The sequence below is a fragment of the Ptychodera flava genome, chromosome 19 (assembly GCF_041260155.1).
Source record: "Ptychodera flava strain L36383 chromosome 19, AS_Pfla_20210202, whole genome shotgun sequence".
In the NCBI taxonomy this organism is placed as follows: Eukaryota; Metazoa; Hemichordata; class Enteropneusta; family Ptychoderidae; genus Ptychodera; species Ptychodera flava.
Genome location: NC_091946.1, coordinates 3,960,847 through 3,976,923, shown reverse-complemented (window position 1 = coordinate 3,976,923; position 16,077 = coordinate 3,960,847). Strand labels below are relative to the sequence as shown.

At 35.9% G+C, this 16,077-nt stretch overlaps 1 protein-coding gene across 1 annotated transcript in view; it reads right to left on the bottom strand.

The window, feature by feature from the left end:
* Positions 1-6,165: 6,165 nt before the first annotated feature.
* Positions 6,166-16,077, bottom strand: part of LOC139118418 (amine oxidase [flavin-containing]-like) — a 45,684-nt gene continuing 35,772 nt past the window's right edge. The window contains exons 9-14 of the mRNA XM_070681718.1: positions 15,752-15,848; positions 13,031-13,084; positions 11,192-11,347; positions 10,600-10,711; positions 9,830-9,892; positions 6,166-8,229 (exon numbers count right to left, since the gene is read on the bottom strand). Of these exons, the coding sequence (XP_070537819.1) occupies positions 8,053-8,229; positions 9,830-9,892; positions 10,600-10,711; positions 11,192-11,347; positions 13,031-13,084; positions 15,752-15,848 (659 nt within the window). The 3' untranslated portion in view covers positions 6,166-8,052. The remainder of the gene's footprint in view (positions 8,230-9,829; positions 9,893-10,599; positions 10,712-11,191; positions 11,348-13,030; positions 13,085-15,751; positions 15,849-16,077) is intronic.

The following is a 16,077-nucleotide window of genomic DNA, read 5'->3' as shown; positions in this document are numbered from 1 at the left end:
ATTTGTGCTTCATCAGTTTTTCAATTTCCCACAATGTCTACTTCTCAGTCGAATATCATGCTCACTGGCCGACATCTTTCCTCCCACTGAGCAGGTTCAGGTCATTGGTACAGTCCGAATACAATACTGCCCTCTGATGTCAAGTACCTGAAATTTTTTTGTTTGAAATTGTCCAAATTGGGAGCATCCCATTTCTTATCAGCTGACAATGCTACTCGGTGTTTTCACAGAAAAGTTTATGCCAACACTGCCAATTTTTGGCTAGTAATTGTAAATATTGGTAAATTACTGAATTCCATTTTGATGCAGAGATTTCTGAATTTTGGACTGTACATAAAATGACATTTATATATATATATATAAAATATATATATGTATACCTTCAGTGTGAGATATTGATGAAATTTTCAGATGTATTAAAAAAGTGTGCCCGAGTTTAAGCATTTTCCACGATGTAAATAAAGTGTCTCAGTTTTCTTTTTGATTTTGTAAAAGATGTTGAAAAGATGCGGAAGATGCAATGTATTTATTTACCACACTTTTGTAATAAAAGTCTTAGAAAAGTGTGAAGACAGTCTGGTGTTAAGCTTGTGTTGCACTGTGAGTGGCTGGATGAAGATGGTCTGTGTTGCATGAATGTGTAAAAATGATTTTTGAAAATTTCAATTTCTGTCAAATACAGTGACAAAGCATTATAAACCAGGATCGCTTCCTAACAGAATTTTTAATAAGGATACCAATATACCAAACATCAAAACATCCTCCATTGCAATTTATTGGCTTTCAAACTCTTTACTGTTGTTCATATTTTAATCATTGAGATGGATGACAAAGCAGAAGCAGAGATCGTTGCCATATTCTCAAAAAAATTACATTTGTCATACTTAATGTATGAGTTTATTTGTCTATGTAAAGGGCCACTGCCCGTCATACAACACAGTTACTACAAATAAATCTTGAACAAAGTATGGTCAAGTGAGGCAAAGTCTAACAAGTATACAGGCAAATGTGGAAAAGGGAAATTTACAGAGTCTTCAAATACTCACTTCTCATCAGTAAAGCTTTGTAAATGTATACAGACAATTTAAAAAGAGTATCAGAATTTCTTGTAGAAAATAAAGATGTGATTTTATCTCTAGTGGGGTTTTCGTTGATATTAACGGGAAGTAAATCCCTACGAAGTAATACATAGAGTGGACAATAGGCAATAAAGTGAATTTCATCCTCTCGGATGAATACATTTCGTTTTTCGCAAAAAGGACAGATTCTATTTGTACATCTAGGTGGGTATGTCTTCCAGTTTCTATTATTAAACTATGATTGGAACAACGAAATTTTGACAGTGCGACTTTAACCCTTTCACCACCATGGTTTGTCCCAAATCCATTGTTTTCTATGGCAAAGTTGGACCTGTATACAGGGAACTGGAGGTGAAAGGGTTAAACTTAAGTGGAAAAGTACATTTAAGATACATCTCTGTTTCAACTTGGAATTTGAACATGGAGTAAAATTTCATGCGGGGTGAATCATTAATTGCCGCATTCCTTGTAATGCTTTACGCAGCTAATTTCCTCCCATATAGAACCATTTTTCATATTTCTTTAAAATACCACCATTCCTGAAAACTATTATTTTGTTTTGTCAAGATTCACCTTCATACACCCATTGTTACAAAATAACTCTAGCTGATTCATTAATCCATTTGGAATAAGAAGTTGTATCATCTGATTCAGTTAATAAGGTCTTCTCAGGCAAAGTAAAACTACAATAAATGGAAAGTGGTCTGACACATCAGTAGTGTCAACATCAAAATTGTGAACCAAAGGGAACAAATCGCTTTGAACGATGATATATCCTCCACACTCGCTCCATTCGCTGTGCAACAGGTGTAATTCCCTGAACTATCACCGTCAAAGCGGCCGTTTAGAATATGAATGTCGTAGTTACGACATAAATCAATAAGTGAACGACCAAAATTGTTGACTTGAGAATCCTGCGAGTTTCTTGGAGTGCAAAAATTATCTACATCATAGTCAACAGAAAGAAACAAATTACTTTCTCTATCTTCAACGTTAAATCTTCCAGTGCGCCAATTCTGGCGTTAAGATCACCCATAAGAATTAAATTAAAATCCATGTTTGACGAATATAAATTAACAAGATAATTTTCCAACACTTCTATTCCATTGACTTCTTCGTTATTATAACTAGGTGATCCTTCTGGTGGCAAATAAACACAGCACAATACTATATCTTTGGTAAAATTGAAAGCTTCCTTGTCTAGAAGCAAAAAAAATCGCATTCTTACATGAAGGGATAAACGTTTAACAAATTTGCTCAATTCTTGAGTGACATATACCGAAATACCACCAGGAAAACGGCCAAATTTACTGGCTCGTTCATTGAAAATAGAAAAACATAAGTGTGACGGTAAGAAGTCAGAGAACTCTTCCTCTGATCTCGCCCAAGTTTCACAAATACTAATAAAGGAAAACTGTGACAGAAAATTTTTAAGTTTTACATTATAACGATGTTGTTTCAAACCCCTGGCGTTCCATGATAGGAACGACTCTTCTTTGGTTGTACAGTTTCCGGGAATTTCGACTCTGGGCATGGCCACATCGTTATAAAGGAACAATAGTGTTGGAGGTTTCATCATATTTAAATTTTTCTCTATTTATTACAAGTTTGTCATAGTTTAGATGAGCCCTCTTTCCTTCAGTTCGTGCTTGAGTCATGAAAGGAATCAATTTTCTTCTTGTTTCCCTGACACTAGGGGGAAATCTTCGCTGACTCGAAAAGTTGAACCTCGTAGTTTCTTTCTTCCCTGTTCAAGTACATTGGAACGGTGTTTGTACGACAGAAACTTTACTATAATTGGTCTTGATTCATTTGGTTTAGTACGCACGTTCAATCGATGAGCTCTCTCTATTACCACTGAGTTTTCATCAATTGCATCATCAATTCCTAGTCGATCAACCATAAATTGGCGGACTGTCTTTTCGCAGTCTGACCATGTCTCATCGGCTTTTTCATCGAAACCGTAAAAGATTACATTGTTTCTTGATGTCTGAGAACGCAAATTTGTACAATCATTTTCAAGGTATTTCACTCTTTTACTGAGCTCTTCATTTTGTTTAACTAGTAACTTTTGTTCTCTTTGAGTTGTTCAATGGTTTTGTTCACTCCAGATATATCACGTTTGATTTCCTTTATGTCCGATTGAATACTTTTCAAATATCCATCATACTATCATCAGTCTTTTGACCTGCCGCCGCCGCGACTTCAAGCTCACCTGTACTTGTCAGGGTTGATTGCTGTGTTCTGCGTGGACCTGGGTTCAACTCCACGTCTCCTGCTTGCTGCAGTAAACGAGTGACTAACGGACAAGGGGAACTTTTTGTATTTTCCGACGAGAAACAGACATTTTTCATGAAAGTTCCAAGAAACTGACGAGATGGGTAAAACTCAAGTGCACTAGTTGCATAACATGCAGTCATTTCAAATCCGACAGGTGTTGAATTCCTCATGCCAATCGTTCTGCATTTAGATACAAAGACATGTCGAAATCTTCACGTATTTCATTCGTAAATGCTCCACAAGCCAATAGACCAGAATTTTCCAACCAGTCTTCCCAACATCGTACAGAATATATGATACCATAGGTGCCACAGAGAATCGAATAGGCGACAATAAAGCAACATGCCAACCTGTACCCATATTCGGTGGTAGACGACCATGTTGTTTCCGACGTGTACAGGTCCACTGACACGGAGCGCCAACATTTCGGCTGGAAAAAACTACCAATTTTTGCTCGCCAACTTTCAAGACCAACACCCATGTTGTAGATAGCACTATCCTACTTGTTGAAAGTTTTCTGGTGTGAAAACCATCCGGCAATGACTTGAAATCAAGAAATTTTCAGGAGCTCAAAGTTCTCACGAGTTACCACTGCTCAATGCAATCACGTGATCTACATTTGTCATTGTTGGTAGTGAGAAGACAATAAATATGAGGAAAATTGGTAATCCACTCTTACTTTTTCAGAAACATAGAAATGCTTTGTATCCATTCATTTTGTGCAGCCATAAGATCTATTGATAGCCACGTGTATGGATTTGGACCAAACCAAGGTAGTGAGAAGGTTACATGTAAGATGTGTTGGAACATTCATTGAATGTAGGGAACTGATTAAAAGAGAAACAGTAACACATCACATGTGTGATTGCCATAACATTTCTCCACAAATAACTGCCACATTGTACAAAGAAATACTATAAATGGATGGCTGACCAAGCAATGAAGATACTCAGCAGAATATTCCTCAAAATATCCGTGAAAAAAAACGCAGAGTCATTACTTCTTAACAGGTTCTGTCACAACTAGAAAGAATTAGACATCAAAATAGGTCCAATGATAATATAGTTAAAGGTTAAGATGGTTAGTTAAGAGAAATAGAAAATGATAATAACTATTGGTCATCCTGAACAACTAGAACTGTTTAGTGCTGGCATCAGATGTCTGAAATCTGTAAGCATACCCTGCCAGGATGCTACACACATCAAGATTTGACCCAAAGTGACAAATCTCATGTGTAATCGGGTAAAGCCCAAAATTGCTGTTGTTAGTCAAAGCCAGGTATGCTGTCACTCATCATTTGAGAAACTGACATATTTTGATACATCTCCATGTCTAACATATATCTACCTATTATCTACCTTCCAAGAATCCTTACCTCACTAGCTTAAAGAAATAATCTTTCTGTTTCTATTTGAATCTAAAGCATGGTGACACTACTGTTTTCAATATGTCTATATACGCTCAGTCTTTTGCAAAAGTTCTGAGAAAATGATAATAATTACGATAACATGTTCTAATTGCATTATCTACATGCAAGTTGCAGAAACTAATCAGCATTGCACTACCCATGGGTAATCCTCTGCCTCAATCTGACCACCCCCAATTCACTGTAAACAGGTCCACAATCAGCATTGATAACAATGGGTTTGGGCCAAACTATGGTGGTGAAAGGGTTGATCTGCAAATAGGAACATTCCTCCAACCATCCTTAAATAGAAACAAGTCGACAGACATTATACATGAATGAAAACCATCATCTTAGCTTCTGCTACTACACATTGAAAGAAGAATGCCCCTTATGGACAATTTCCACACTCCCAAATTCTTAGTTTTACCTTATGCCTGCTTCTTGTCGTACAAAAGTCATGTTGAAGCCTACAGAATAAATGAAGCTTTTCTGTTTAGTTTTTGTCAAAAGCATAATTATATTATATATTATTGTGTTATGTATGCCACTGTCATTCTGATTGGGTGGAAGTTTATGCCCACCGTGATACAATGGTACAAGTATCAGGGCTAACAAAGGCCTCTCAACTAACATAGAATGTTGATACATGAACATGGGGATAGGTTTGAAAAATGAAATGATTGAAGACATTGAGATTATTTTTGAGTAGGCCTAATATCAACCATTGAAATCGTTTTTGGAACTACCATATTGGAACATTTAGCATACAGTTCATCAAAACAAGAGTGTTATTGACACTTGTCTGCTGTAACTTTCACGAAATACAATCTGTTTCTGTGAAATACAATCTAGTTCTGTTCACTTTCACTCAATGGAAGAGAACCTTAACACATGTCATGCATCCTAAATGCTTGTCGCCAAGCTCTGAATTTCACTTGACAATGCTTGCTCAATTTCAAGAACTTGCTTGCTCTTTTGGGGGATTCTACACTTTGGAAAACAGATTTTAAAATGCAACAAACATATGCACTGATCTGTAGTCAGGTTATTGCTTCAATTCAAGTCTTCCTTACAGAGTTAACAGAGGGTAAAGTGGCCATTTCATATCTCAGGTACCGGTCATTTTTAGGCAATTTGTTTAAAAAACAAACTTTGCTCCATGACCTCTATGATTTTTGATTATGAAGGAATGGTTTTAAGTTTCTCTGAGGAAAGTTTGAGCAAATGTTTAAGACTTTCTGTTTCAAGACGGGTATTACCTGAACATAATATACTGGAGGTAAAAATAATACATTCTGTTTGCCCCTATCAGTTTCTGGGGAACATGTTCAGTATGTTTTCTGAAACATAAATATTCATTTTTATGGTATTATTGAATATTCAAACAAGACAGACAAATGTTATTTCTGTACAAGTTTATTGCTATCAATCAAATTACACACACTACATCATTCATTGTGAGCAGAAAGACATAAAATGTACACATTATAAATAATCTCTTTAAAAGAATGAAATCATACAAATATTTATTCTTATTTACTTTGTGGCATACATTCTTGTTAAGGGTAGAATGTGCCTCAGGGACAGATGATAACAGACTATCAAACTTTTACAATAGTTTTTAGATCTACCACTTTAGGGAGCTCATGGAGTAACTTTAAATTTTCATCATTTTATCTTTGTGAAAATCACAGCAAATTGAATAGTTATTCCAAAAGGGTTAACACAGGCGTGGCAGCCATTTTGAATTTCAAGGGGTGGTAAATATTGGATATAATTTGTTTCTGAAGTGTCAACTTTTGTAAGTTGCCCTGATTTTTATTCCTGATTTCACAAGAGAATGATTTCAATTTTCCTCATGGAGTGTCTGAGCAAAAGTTTAGTCAAGCCTTTCAGTGTTGAAGAGCATATTAGAACTACTTTAATTCATGCACAGTCAACAAATTCTGCATTCCAAGGTCTGTGTCCACAAATTTGTTGCTAAGACTGTTGACTTTATCATTTTCTGAGCTAAATGAGAATTTATGGCAAGACTGAACAATACTGGACTCACATGGAACAATTTACTGTTTAGCATAAAACTATGGGATCCAGTTGCTTCACAAAGAAAGCTAGGGGACCCAATAACAAAACCAAACTGTTTTCATAGCAATGATTGAGCCAAGAATTCTACAATATGCTAAATTTCATGAAAAAGCATGCCTGCAGGACTATCAGAAAAAAAAAATACCTCCTATTGGTCCTGGGGACCATCAGATACCAAATGTTTTCACTTATTCATGGGTTCATACATTCAAATTAAAAACAATTCTGGTCCTTTCACAAAAAGAATTTAAGACACATATATTCCTTGACAAAGAACACTCTTTGTTCTATATGTGCACCAGCTATTTAACTTACTCTTTGCAACGCTTTGTTTCTTCAAATCTTAAATTTATTGAAACAGTTCAGTTCAATCTTATCCTAATATTGCCTCTTTGGGGGGCGGGAAATGTTTCCGCAGTTTTCTTCTTTAGCTGCTGAGTGGATGATTCCACATTTCAGAGGAATTGACAAATCTTGTAAACATCACACACAATGTATTTTAGTGTCTACTTCCGTGATTATAATGAACATACACAGAGGTGACAAGACCATGATCGTTAATCATTTTTTTGTTTCATACATATCTCTGAGTGTCTCCATTTAAATAGAAATATAAGAAAATAAAAAAAACAGGCTATTTGTTGCTCAAAACAGTATTTGGCAAGATTTTGCAATGCGAAACAAATCATTTTGTTTCTCTAAGAGTTTCGCTGCTATCCACTTCAACTCAATGTTGTAAATTTCCTACACATAAATGAATAAGACATTTGCCCTGCTGGACACCAAATGACAACACATTGTACCACTGACCACCATGGGTATATATAATCCTAGAAATATTGTTCTGTGTGGAACATATCCACTCTAGTCCATTTCTGTCTGCTATTTTACAATTATAATTGTATCCATTGCAATCATTCACACAGTTCTATGTAAGTCATAGAATGTTTGGCTCATTTCATACAAAGTGTTGCATCAGACAAGCTCTAGTTTGAAATCTAATATTGCTACTATTGATTGTTTGACCTTAACTTCATCATTGTCAACAACTAGAAGAAAAAACATCTTTTACTGAGCTGTTTTGCTACAAAGGGGACAGACTTTATCAAAACACTCGTGCACAAAATCTGACATACCAAAGTTGTCTACCTGAAGTCACAGTTTTTAGAGTGAACAATGTTTTCACTTCAAAACAGAATATTAACCTCGACTGAAGTTGAGGTCAATTCGTATGTTAAAACATCCCTTCGTGTAGGCAGCATAACCAGCAACAGCGCCACCTATCACTAAAGACGATGCTAGGAATCTCATGAGGCCTCCAACTGATGGCAGATTTCGTTCCATAAATGTTGTATGAAAGGGCAAAACTGGAACATGCTGCAAATATAAATTTATATGGCACTCATTACAATATAAGGGCTGCTAAAATGCACCAGGAATTCCTACGAGACATTGCAAACATTCATATACACATTATTCATGTTGCATATAACAACTTTTTTAGACGGCTCTTTAATCTCTCTAGGTGATGTAGTGCTAGTACTATGTTTGTTACGTTCTCTGTGTTATCATTTGGTGAGTTAATGCGTAAGTGTGTTCATAATTTTATCAGTAGAGTACAACGATATACATTGTTAATTTTTACGTCAGAATATTTATAATTGTACATATATAGATTCATATCAGTGCAGGCATTGGAGAAATATTTTATACTAGCTAGTATTTTTGTCAGTTTTTGAGTGTGAAAAATTGTACTTTCTCAGAGTTCGCGTTTACGCAAAAATCGTGCGTATTTACGCATTGAAATTGACTCTCTACGCATTTTTTTCATTGTTATGCGTTTTCTATACGCAAAGGATAACAGTAAAATGTTTCCGAAAGCACTCCCCGCGACTGAGCTTAGGCGACAACCAGACGAGATGAGTGCCCGCTTGACATTACTAGTAAATTTGTTGCAACACATTTCTGTCAATCACTCATTTTGTGTGGAAAGTTTCGGATTCTCTGGGCGTGGTCTGAAAAATCAGCATCGTAGTTCAAAGGCACGTTATCATGTCAGCTGTGTCTATGAATTACGTTGCTAATTTTCAGGCGAGCGAGAGTTTCTGAAAGTTAAGACCGAATATGTAGTGTAGGTTTATTGAACGGCACATTGTATTTTGCAGTCAGTTTTTTCATCAGTCGAGTGCAGAAGTGAAATTATGCACTCAAATACAGCCATTACGCAATCTTAGCAGACTAATGCGTATGCCGTACGCGAGGAGAAAAAAGTCACCGCGAATACTGTTTCTACTACCAATTTTTTTTCTTTTTTATGTAATGTCTATGGGCCTTGAGCCTGATTTAAATAAAGAAATAAATAAATATTTTGTCATTCCTTGTTAAGCTTCTTAGCTCTGGTAAAACTGTAGCATAGTGGGTCTTATAAAGCCATATTACAATTCAACATTATCCTAAGGGTATACATTCATTTAGTTGTTATGTAAGGCATCGTAGGATTGTAGATTAAATATTGAGACAATGGACCCAACATTCAACACTATTTTCTTATGTTAAAATAATTAAATATTCAACTGGTTCAATCATATATAGTTGAATTTCCTAAATTTCTTTCCTAATATTCTACAATCCATACAAGCTACACATTTATGATTGAGGAGAATCACTTTTATCAATATTTGTCCTTTGTGGTATGCTTTATATCATTAAACATGCAATGGCCATCACTTTCATAATTTTGGTTGAAATTCTTATCAGTTTTATTGAATATTTGCCCTCTATTTGGAAATCATTTCCCTATTTCTTCTGACACTAATCCTTCCACGGTAACTCAGTGTGGTTTAGAATATTTCATTGTAAACCAAATGAAGGTAGATTACTTCACAACCTATGCTACAACAGTGTCTTCCAAAGATTAAGAAGACTGCTACATTCTTTCTTTCAATGCCTGTGACCCCTATATGAAGATGGTACTTACCGGATTTGGAGGTTCTTCTTGCCATATTTGGTCAGCTGATATTCTACCCATCTGATGAAGAATCTGATTGGTGGATGAGAAATTACCATCCCATAAGACAGAGTATAGATACACATATATACAAACACACACATTATTTCAATGACTTGTAAATTGGTCATCTGAGTATAAATCACTTGTGTTTGCAGCTCTTACCAAAGGTCCACAGTCAGAGAACGACCATTGCATAAAAACCGACTAAAAGAATGAAACCCACAGGGTAAATGTTGTTTCAAAAGACATCACTTGTTGAAATGGCAATTAAGGTACACTGAGCACGCCTCTGGGACAGATTTTCAAACTCAAATTTTAAAAACTCTGATCTGATTTACCACTTGTGGAGGCTCATTCTAAAGCTCTTGGAGTAAGAAAAAAATTCTCAGTCTTAGTTTTTCGAAAATCAAAAGTTTTATTTTTATATAGCACCTTCCATGTGACCAGACCAGTCTGTGGCTGTCTCTGCCAGCATAATAGAGACGACCTCGGGCTCATGAAAATTGCCCATAGAGTTAACAGGGATGACGGCCATTTTGAATTGCAAATATTGGTAAATGCCAGGTAAGGTAATTTGTTTCTCATGTACCAAACTTTGCATGGTGACTCCTGATTTTTATCTTTTATTCGTAAGAGTGTAGCTGAAAGTTTCAATGGGGAAAGTTTGAGCAAAAGTTCAAGTTTTTAACTTTCGAGACACGTACGACCTTAAACCAAAACTATGGAATTCTATTCACCTCTCTTGAAGCTCTCTCTCCAGCTTGTATAGCACCTTCCATGTAACCAGACCAGTCTGTGGCTGTCTCTGTGCCAGCATAATAGAGACGACCTACGGGCTCACGAAGACATCTTGAAAGAGAAATTGGTGGATCTCACACATGAATAAAGATCTCTGTTCAAAACAAACATCTCTGAAAATGTTCAGCAAACACAGTTACAGTATTATCTTCCTTCTCTACAGTCTACAATTTAATATATGGAATTTCAATACTTGGAAATCAAGCATTCTTTATGCCCATATTGGGTAAAGATGCACTCTGATGTTTAACATGATCTGCAGACTATTAACTTCCTTATTTGGAAATCATGCACTCTTTGTACCCATATATGGTAAAGATGCATTTTGATATTCAACATATTCAGCAGACTTTTGCCTTCCATATTTGGAAATCATGCACTCTTTATGCCCATATATGATCAAGATGTATTCTGATATTCAACATAATCAAAAGACTATTCAATTCCATATTTGAAAATCAAAAACTCTTTTTTTCCCATAAAAAAATGAAGATGCATTATGATTTTTAACATTATCAGTAGTCTAATTACCTTCCATAATTTGCATATTGTCCCGGTGGAACAATAGTTGTAAAGCAGCCTCCTGAATATGGTTCGTCCATCCAGTTTTTCTCCAAGTAAAACGTTGGATTGAGTGCCTCATCACTGTGGAATGCTTTGGCAAGAGCTTCGCATGTCAGTCTTTTCCTGCAGTAAAACAAACTCATTGGATGTCACCGGACAGACAGACAGACAGATAGATTGTGATGAGCAAGTCTTAAAGTCTTTTATGGCATTGTGAAATGGGATTTATAATAAATATTTGTGGTCAATTTTGCTGCTAAAAGTCACATTCTTTCAACAAAGTATGGTAAGTTATGTATTTGATTTGTATCAGAAAAGCTTCTTCAAGGTTTGGCCCAAGTCCAAAATCAAAAATTTATTAATTTTTTATGACATTCAGTTTTCTATTAATTTTGACCTTCTTTATGACCCCATGCTTTCTAAAAGGAATTTCCAGTCTTCTCAATGAAAATGATTATGGAACTGATTTTTCAGGGAAGCAAAACACACCATCCATCAGCTTGAGTGCAATCAATTTTCTCTTTTATTCATATGCAAAGAACAGTAGCATTTATACTTTTCAGTGTACAAGCAGCATCTATAAAGACTAAAAATGCAATTATGAATATTCATTATTAATATTCAGATTTGCATATTTGAATGATGCCAATTAATATTCATTGAATCATTGAATAGTTTTGCATCACACGTCAGGCCTTTGATGATGAACTTTGTCACAGATTGATTTTTACAAGTCATGCCCAAGAACTGTCCTGGTTAAGGTACGTCAAAGTTTGAGAGGACTAAACTTTAAACCATTCCCTTTTGATATCATGAATGAAAAACTAGGGGTCACAATGCAAAATTTGGTACTAGAGGAACAAACTACCAGAAATATTTGCCGCTACTTGAAATATTCCAAATGGCTACCTGCCCTGTATTGATAATGTGGGGAAATTAGCCAGCCTTTTAAACGTAACAGCTGCTGCTGATGAAAACTTTCTTTACTGCTGATGTGCTTAAAAATTAGGCTTCACTATTGGTAGATCAAAACAGTATTGTTACAGTATTAGTTTGAAAGTCTGAATATATGTCCTTGAGCAGTATTCTACCTCAAACAATTGTCAGCTAAAGTAGACAATCTTCATTGAGGTCTTTCGATATTACAATTGCTTGTGAGATCATTCCTCGCCTAAGCACAAGACTCTTGAATCAACAAGAGCTCATCATTGCATCAGGCATGAAATTAGGTAGCTGTGGGTCCATAGCTGTAGTGGTGTTTTTCAGAGAGTTTTTCTGTCTTTTATGTGCTGAGTTTGACTACTTCTCATGACACCACCACAGCAATGGTAGATTTCATAGCCATGGAAGCACCCACATCAATGCCCGAGCATCGAGCAGATAGTTGCACTCTAGCAATATGTGGATAGCACACAGTGCAGACGTTATAAGACCCATTGTACATTAAACTGTTCAGCTGCCTTGTAAGTTTAGAGGTCGTGACCTCTCACTTGAATGTAGTGCTGTGCAGTATGTATTGAACCTCATTGGGATGCATAGTAGGATGAAATTTGAACAACTGATGACCGGCTGGCTGCCTTGCCTGAAATACTACTACCAGTTTCTGGTGGCAAACATTTTACATGTACACGTACCTGTCCTGTGTTAAGAGATGTTCTTCATGGACACTTTGCTATTGTCAACTTATATTTAACTTAAGGATGGAATCTTTTACGGTGTGGTAGCTTTTGAGAGAGCTTAGAAAGATAACACCACTGGGAACTAAAAATATGAAAATTTCAATGCTTCATAGAAATTCTTTCTTACCTTTCCTCCTTAGACTTCACTGCAAAATTTCGTGCTTGGTTTGCTATCACAAATCTGAAAGATTAACCATAACAAGGCATTAAAATTACTCAGATGTTTCAATGAGTGACAAGACAACCTACAAACAAAGCTATATCAGTAACCAAATTAATACAGAGAGTTTTAATGTAATTTGAATAAAAACAACAAAACATATCTGGGGTAAAAGGACCAGCAGTGGAAAAAATACCGTCAATGACGCTGTACCTTCTCTAATGTGTGGCCAGGTCAGGTAATTGGTTGTTGGCATGGAGTTGTTGGTAAATAGTTGATGATGTAGGGGCATGAGGTGGGATATGGACCCAAAGAACCCAAAAGATGATTAAATACATCAATCAAAAAAATTCTAAGCTACAGTATAAACTGCCTAAAGATAGTTCAATGTGGAAAAAAGTAAACAATTCAGAAATAAGAATTAACAGTCCAAAATAGTAATGACGCACTTCCTTACTGACCTGAGTGCATGTGAAATACACAACCTGGCATCTGTAAATTAAATGTATACCAAGTGATCATTTCCAGTCACTTTTAGCTGTTTTTAATGGATTTTCCAAAGAGTCCTGTGGAAATGATGAAAAACGCCTATCTGGTCTTGTGTTTGTATAACCTCATGGCTGATAATTGTCATAGTATTGAAAAAAAATTGAAAGTGAAGAAATTACTGTTTTTAATAGGCATATTTTCCTTGAAATACATGACCGTGTAAAGAATATATGCTAAAAGTGTTTAAGAGTAAATTTCTTTTCAAAAAATAATTTAATCTGTGACCAAGGGATTTTTATTCTTTGAGTTTACAAATTCAAACATTGCAATTTGTTCAATCATCTTGTGCAGTGCAAAATTTATAAAATGACTGAAAAACAAAAAAAGTTGGCAGAATTACAGTCTTTGTGATGTAAAATTATGGGTTGACATCACGATAACTGTTAATCTGTTTGAAGTACTAATATACTATAATTTAAAAAAGAAAAATTCATGCAGAAACGGTAAAACATATTGTCAGCAATGTAGTGTTAATTTTGACTTTACATCAAAATATGCCTTTGCTGGATACCAAATATATAGGGCGAAATATCAGCCATGTTCAGCAAAATCCACACAACAGCATTGATCCTTTTCTAATTTGATTTGATTTGCTTATGTTATCCTTGTATGACAGTCAGTACAATATGGAACTTGAACACAACACAGTGAATAAGTATGCTGTAAATGAAATGGTGTGGCTGCATCCACATGCAGCAATAGGAGTGCCTTTGTCTCTCACCCCTCATTTCCAACCTGTCCCATCCCTGAAAAAATAGTTTGGTCTTATATTTATAATGTTAATAATTTCTGTATTTGTTAAAATGTGCGCATCTCAAAAACTTTTGATCATAAACATTGTCATTGTTTTTTATAGCTGACCAATCAGTTAACCTGTTTATTTTGAATATTTGCGCATTTTTCCTCAGTATTTGACATTTTCTGAATACCTTCTTATTCAGTTTGTCATTTTCTAAAAGTTTAAATGCTCCATTGTGTGGTCAAGCTTTCCACAAGCTTCAAATGTGGTACTTCATATAGGAGGGTCTGCCTCTAGAGGGCGGGCATCATGAACACTCCTGTGTTTGTTGGTTAATTCCTCCACGTAAACTTCTGATTGTACTGTAAACATTGAACATGGCCGACGTCCGATTTTCCTGTCTAAAACTTTCACTCATTTTCGTTCATATGACTCTGAAACTCCAGGAAACGATTGGGAAGAAAGGGTTATCTTGAAATATTGAGGTACTCGCCGATATTTTGCAAAATTAAATGAGAAAAAATGCAAGGAAAATGCCGACAGGCTTACACAATGACAGTTTTCAGACTCGGAGGCATATGATCATCTCTGCAGATTATGCAAACAGACCCATATCACGTGAGGCCATGAGAGGATATCCATGCAACTCAGTACCAAACACTAGCGCTCACAGAGTGAGCAAACACAAAGTGAGTACCCCTAACGTCAGCTCAGTAGTCTGTAATAGATTGTAGTCAACTAAAAACCTTGGAGAAAGGCTTAACACTGTGGCTATGCCGCTAAGTCCCTTTTGATTTTTGTCATAGCTCAAAATCGTTCTCCCACACCTCAACCTGAGCCATGAACACCCCCACCAGTTTATGATATGACCCATCACAATGGCATGACGTCAACGGATCTTGACAGACGGAAGTCTTGACAGACGGAAGTTCTTGACAGCAGCATATTGGTTTTCAACTCTAATACCTTCTCTGTCTATAAATAGACACGAGAAGGTAAAAATAAAATGAAATTATGCTCTACCGGTAGGTAGCTGCTTTAAGAAGGGCCAATTAAGAGCTGTAACTTCTGATGATTGTTTCACTATAATAATTTGTTTTGTCTGTCAATTGAAAGTTCTTGTTCTACTCTCCAAAGGATGTTGAAACAGCCATTATTAAGTGTTACAACACAGCGTCTGCGTTTGAAAAGTGTACTGTTACATTTGAATTCTAGACTAGAATTCACTTATCAACAATAACAATGCAATTTACACAATCATGTACAGGCTGAGTTGACAAGCTCAACACAGTATTTCACAGCATGCTTTGGGGAGTAGAGCAAGAAAATGTAGTTGACATTGAAATACAAAATGGCAAAAAAGTGATCAAAATTTCCAGCTATTGGTTCTTTAAACTTACGTCACAAGTCCTGGATATTTGCCATCCGGCTTTGTCTCTTCCAGTACATGTACAAATGGAAACGATGGATCAACAGATATCACTGAACCATTCATTTCTGAAAAGTAAAAAGAAAAGCATGATCACTGATGCATGGAATAGTTTGGGGGGCACCCTGTACTAATATTCTGTGTATGATTGTCGGTCCAAAGAAAATATGATATTCAGCCTGTTGGACATGTATTCGAAATTTTATTCTCTGAAGATTGAAAAAGTTATGAAGATCCTTTTTCCTCAGACGACAAGTAAGCTTTAATTCATCCATATGAAGTGCTCAGAAAAACTCA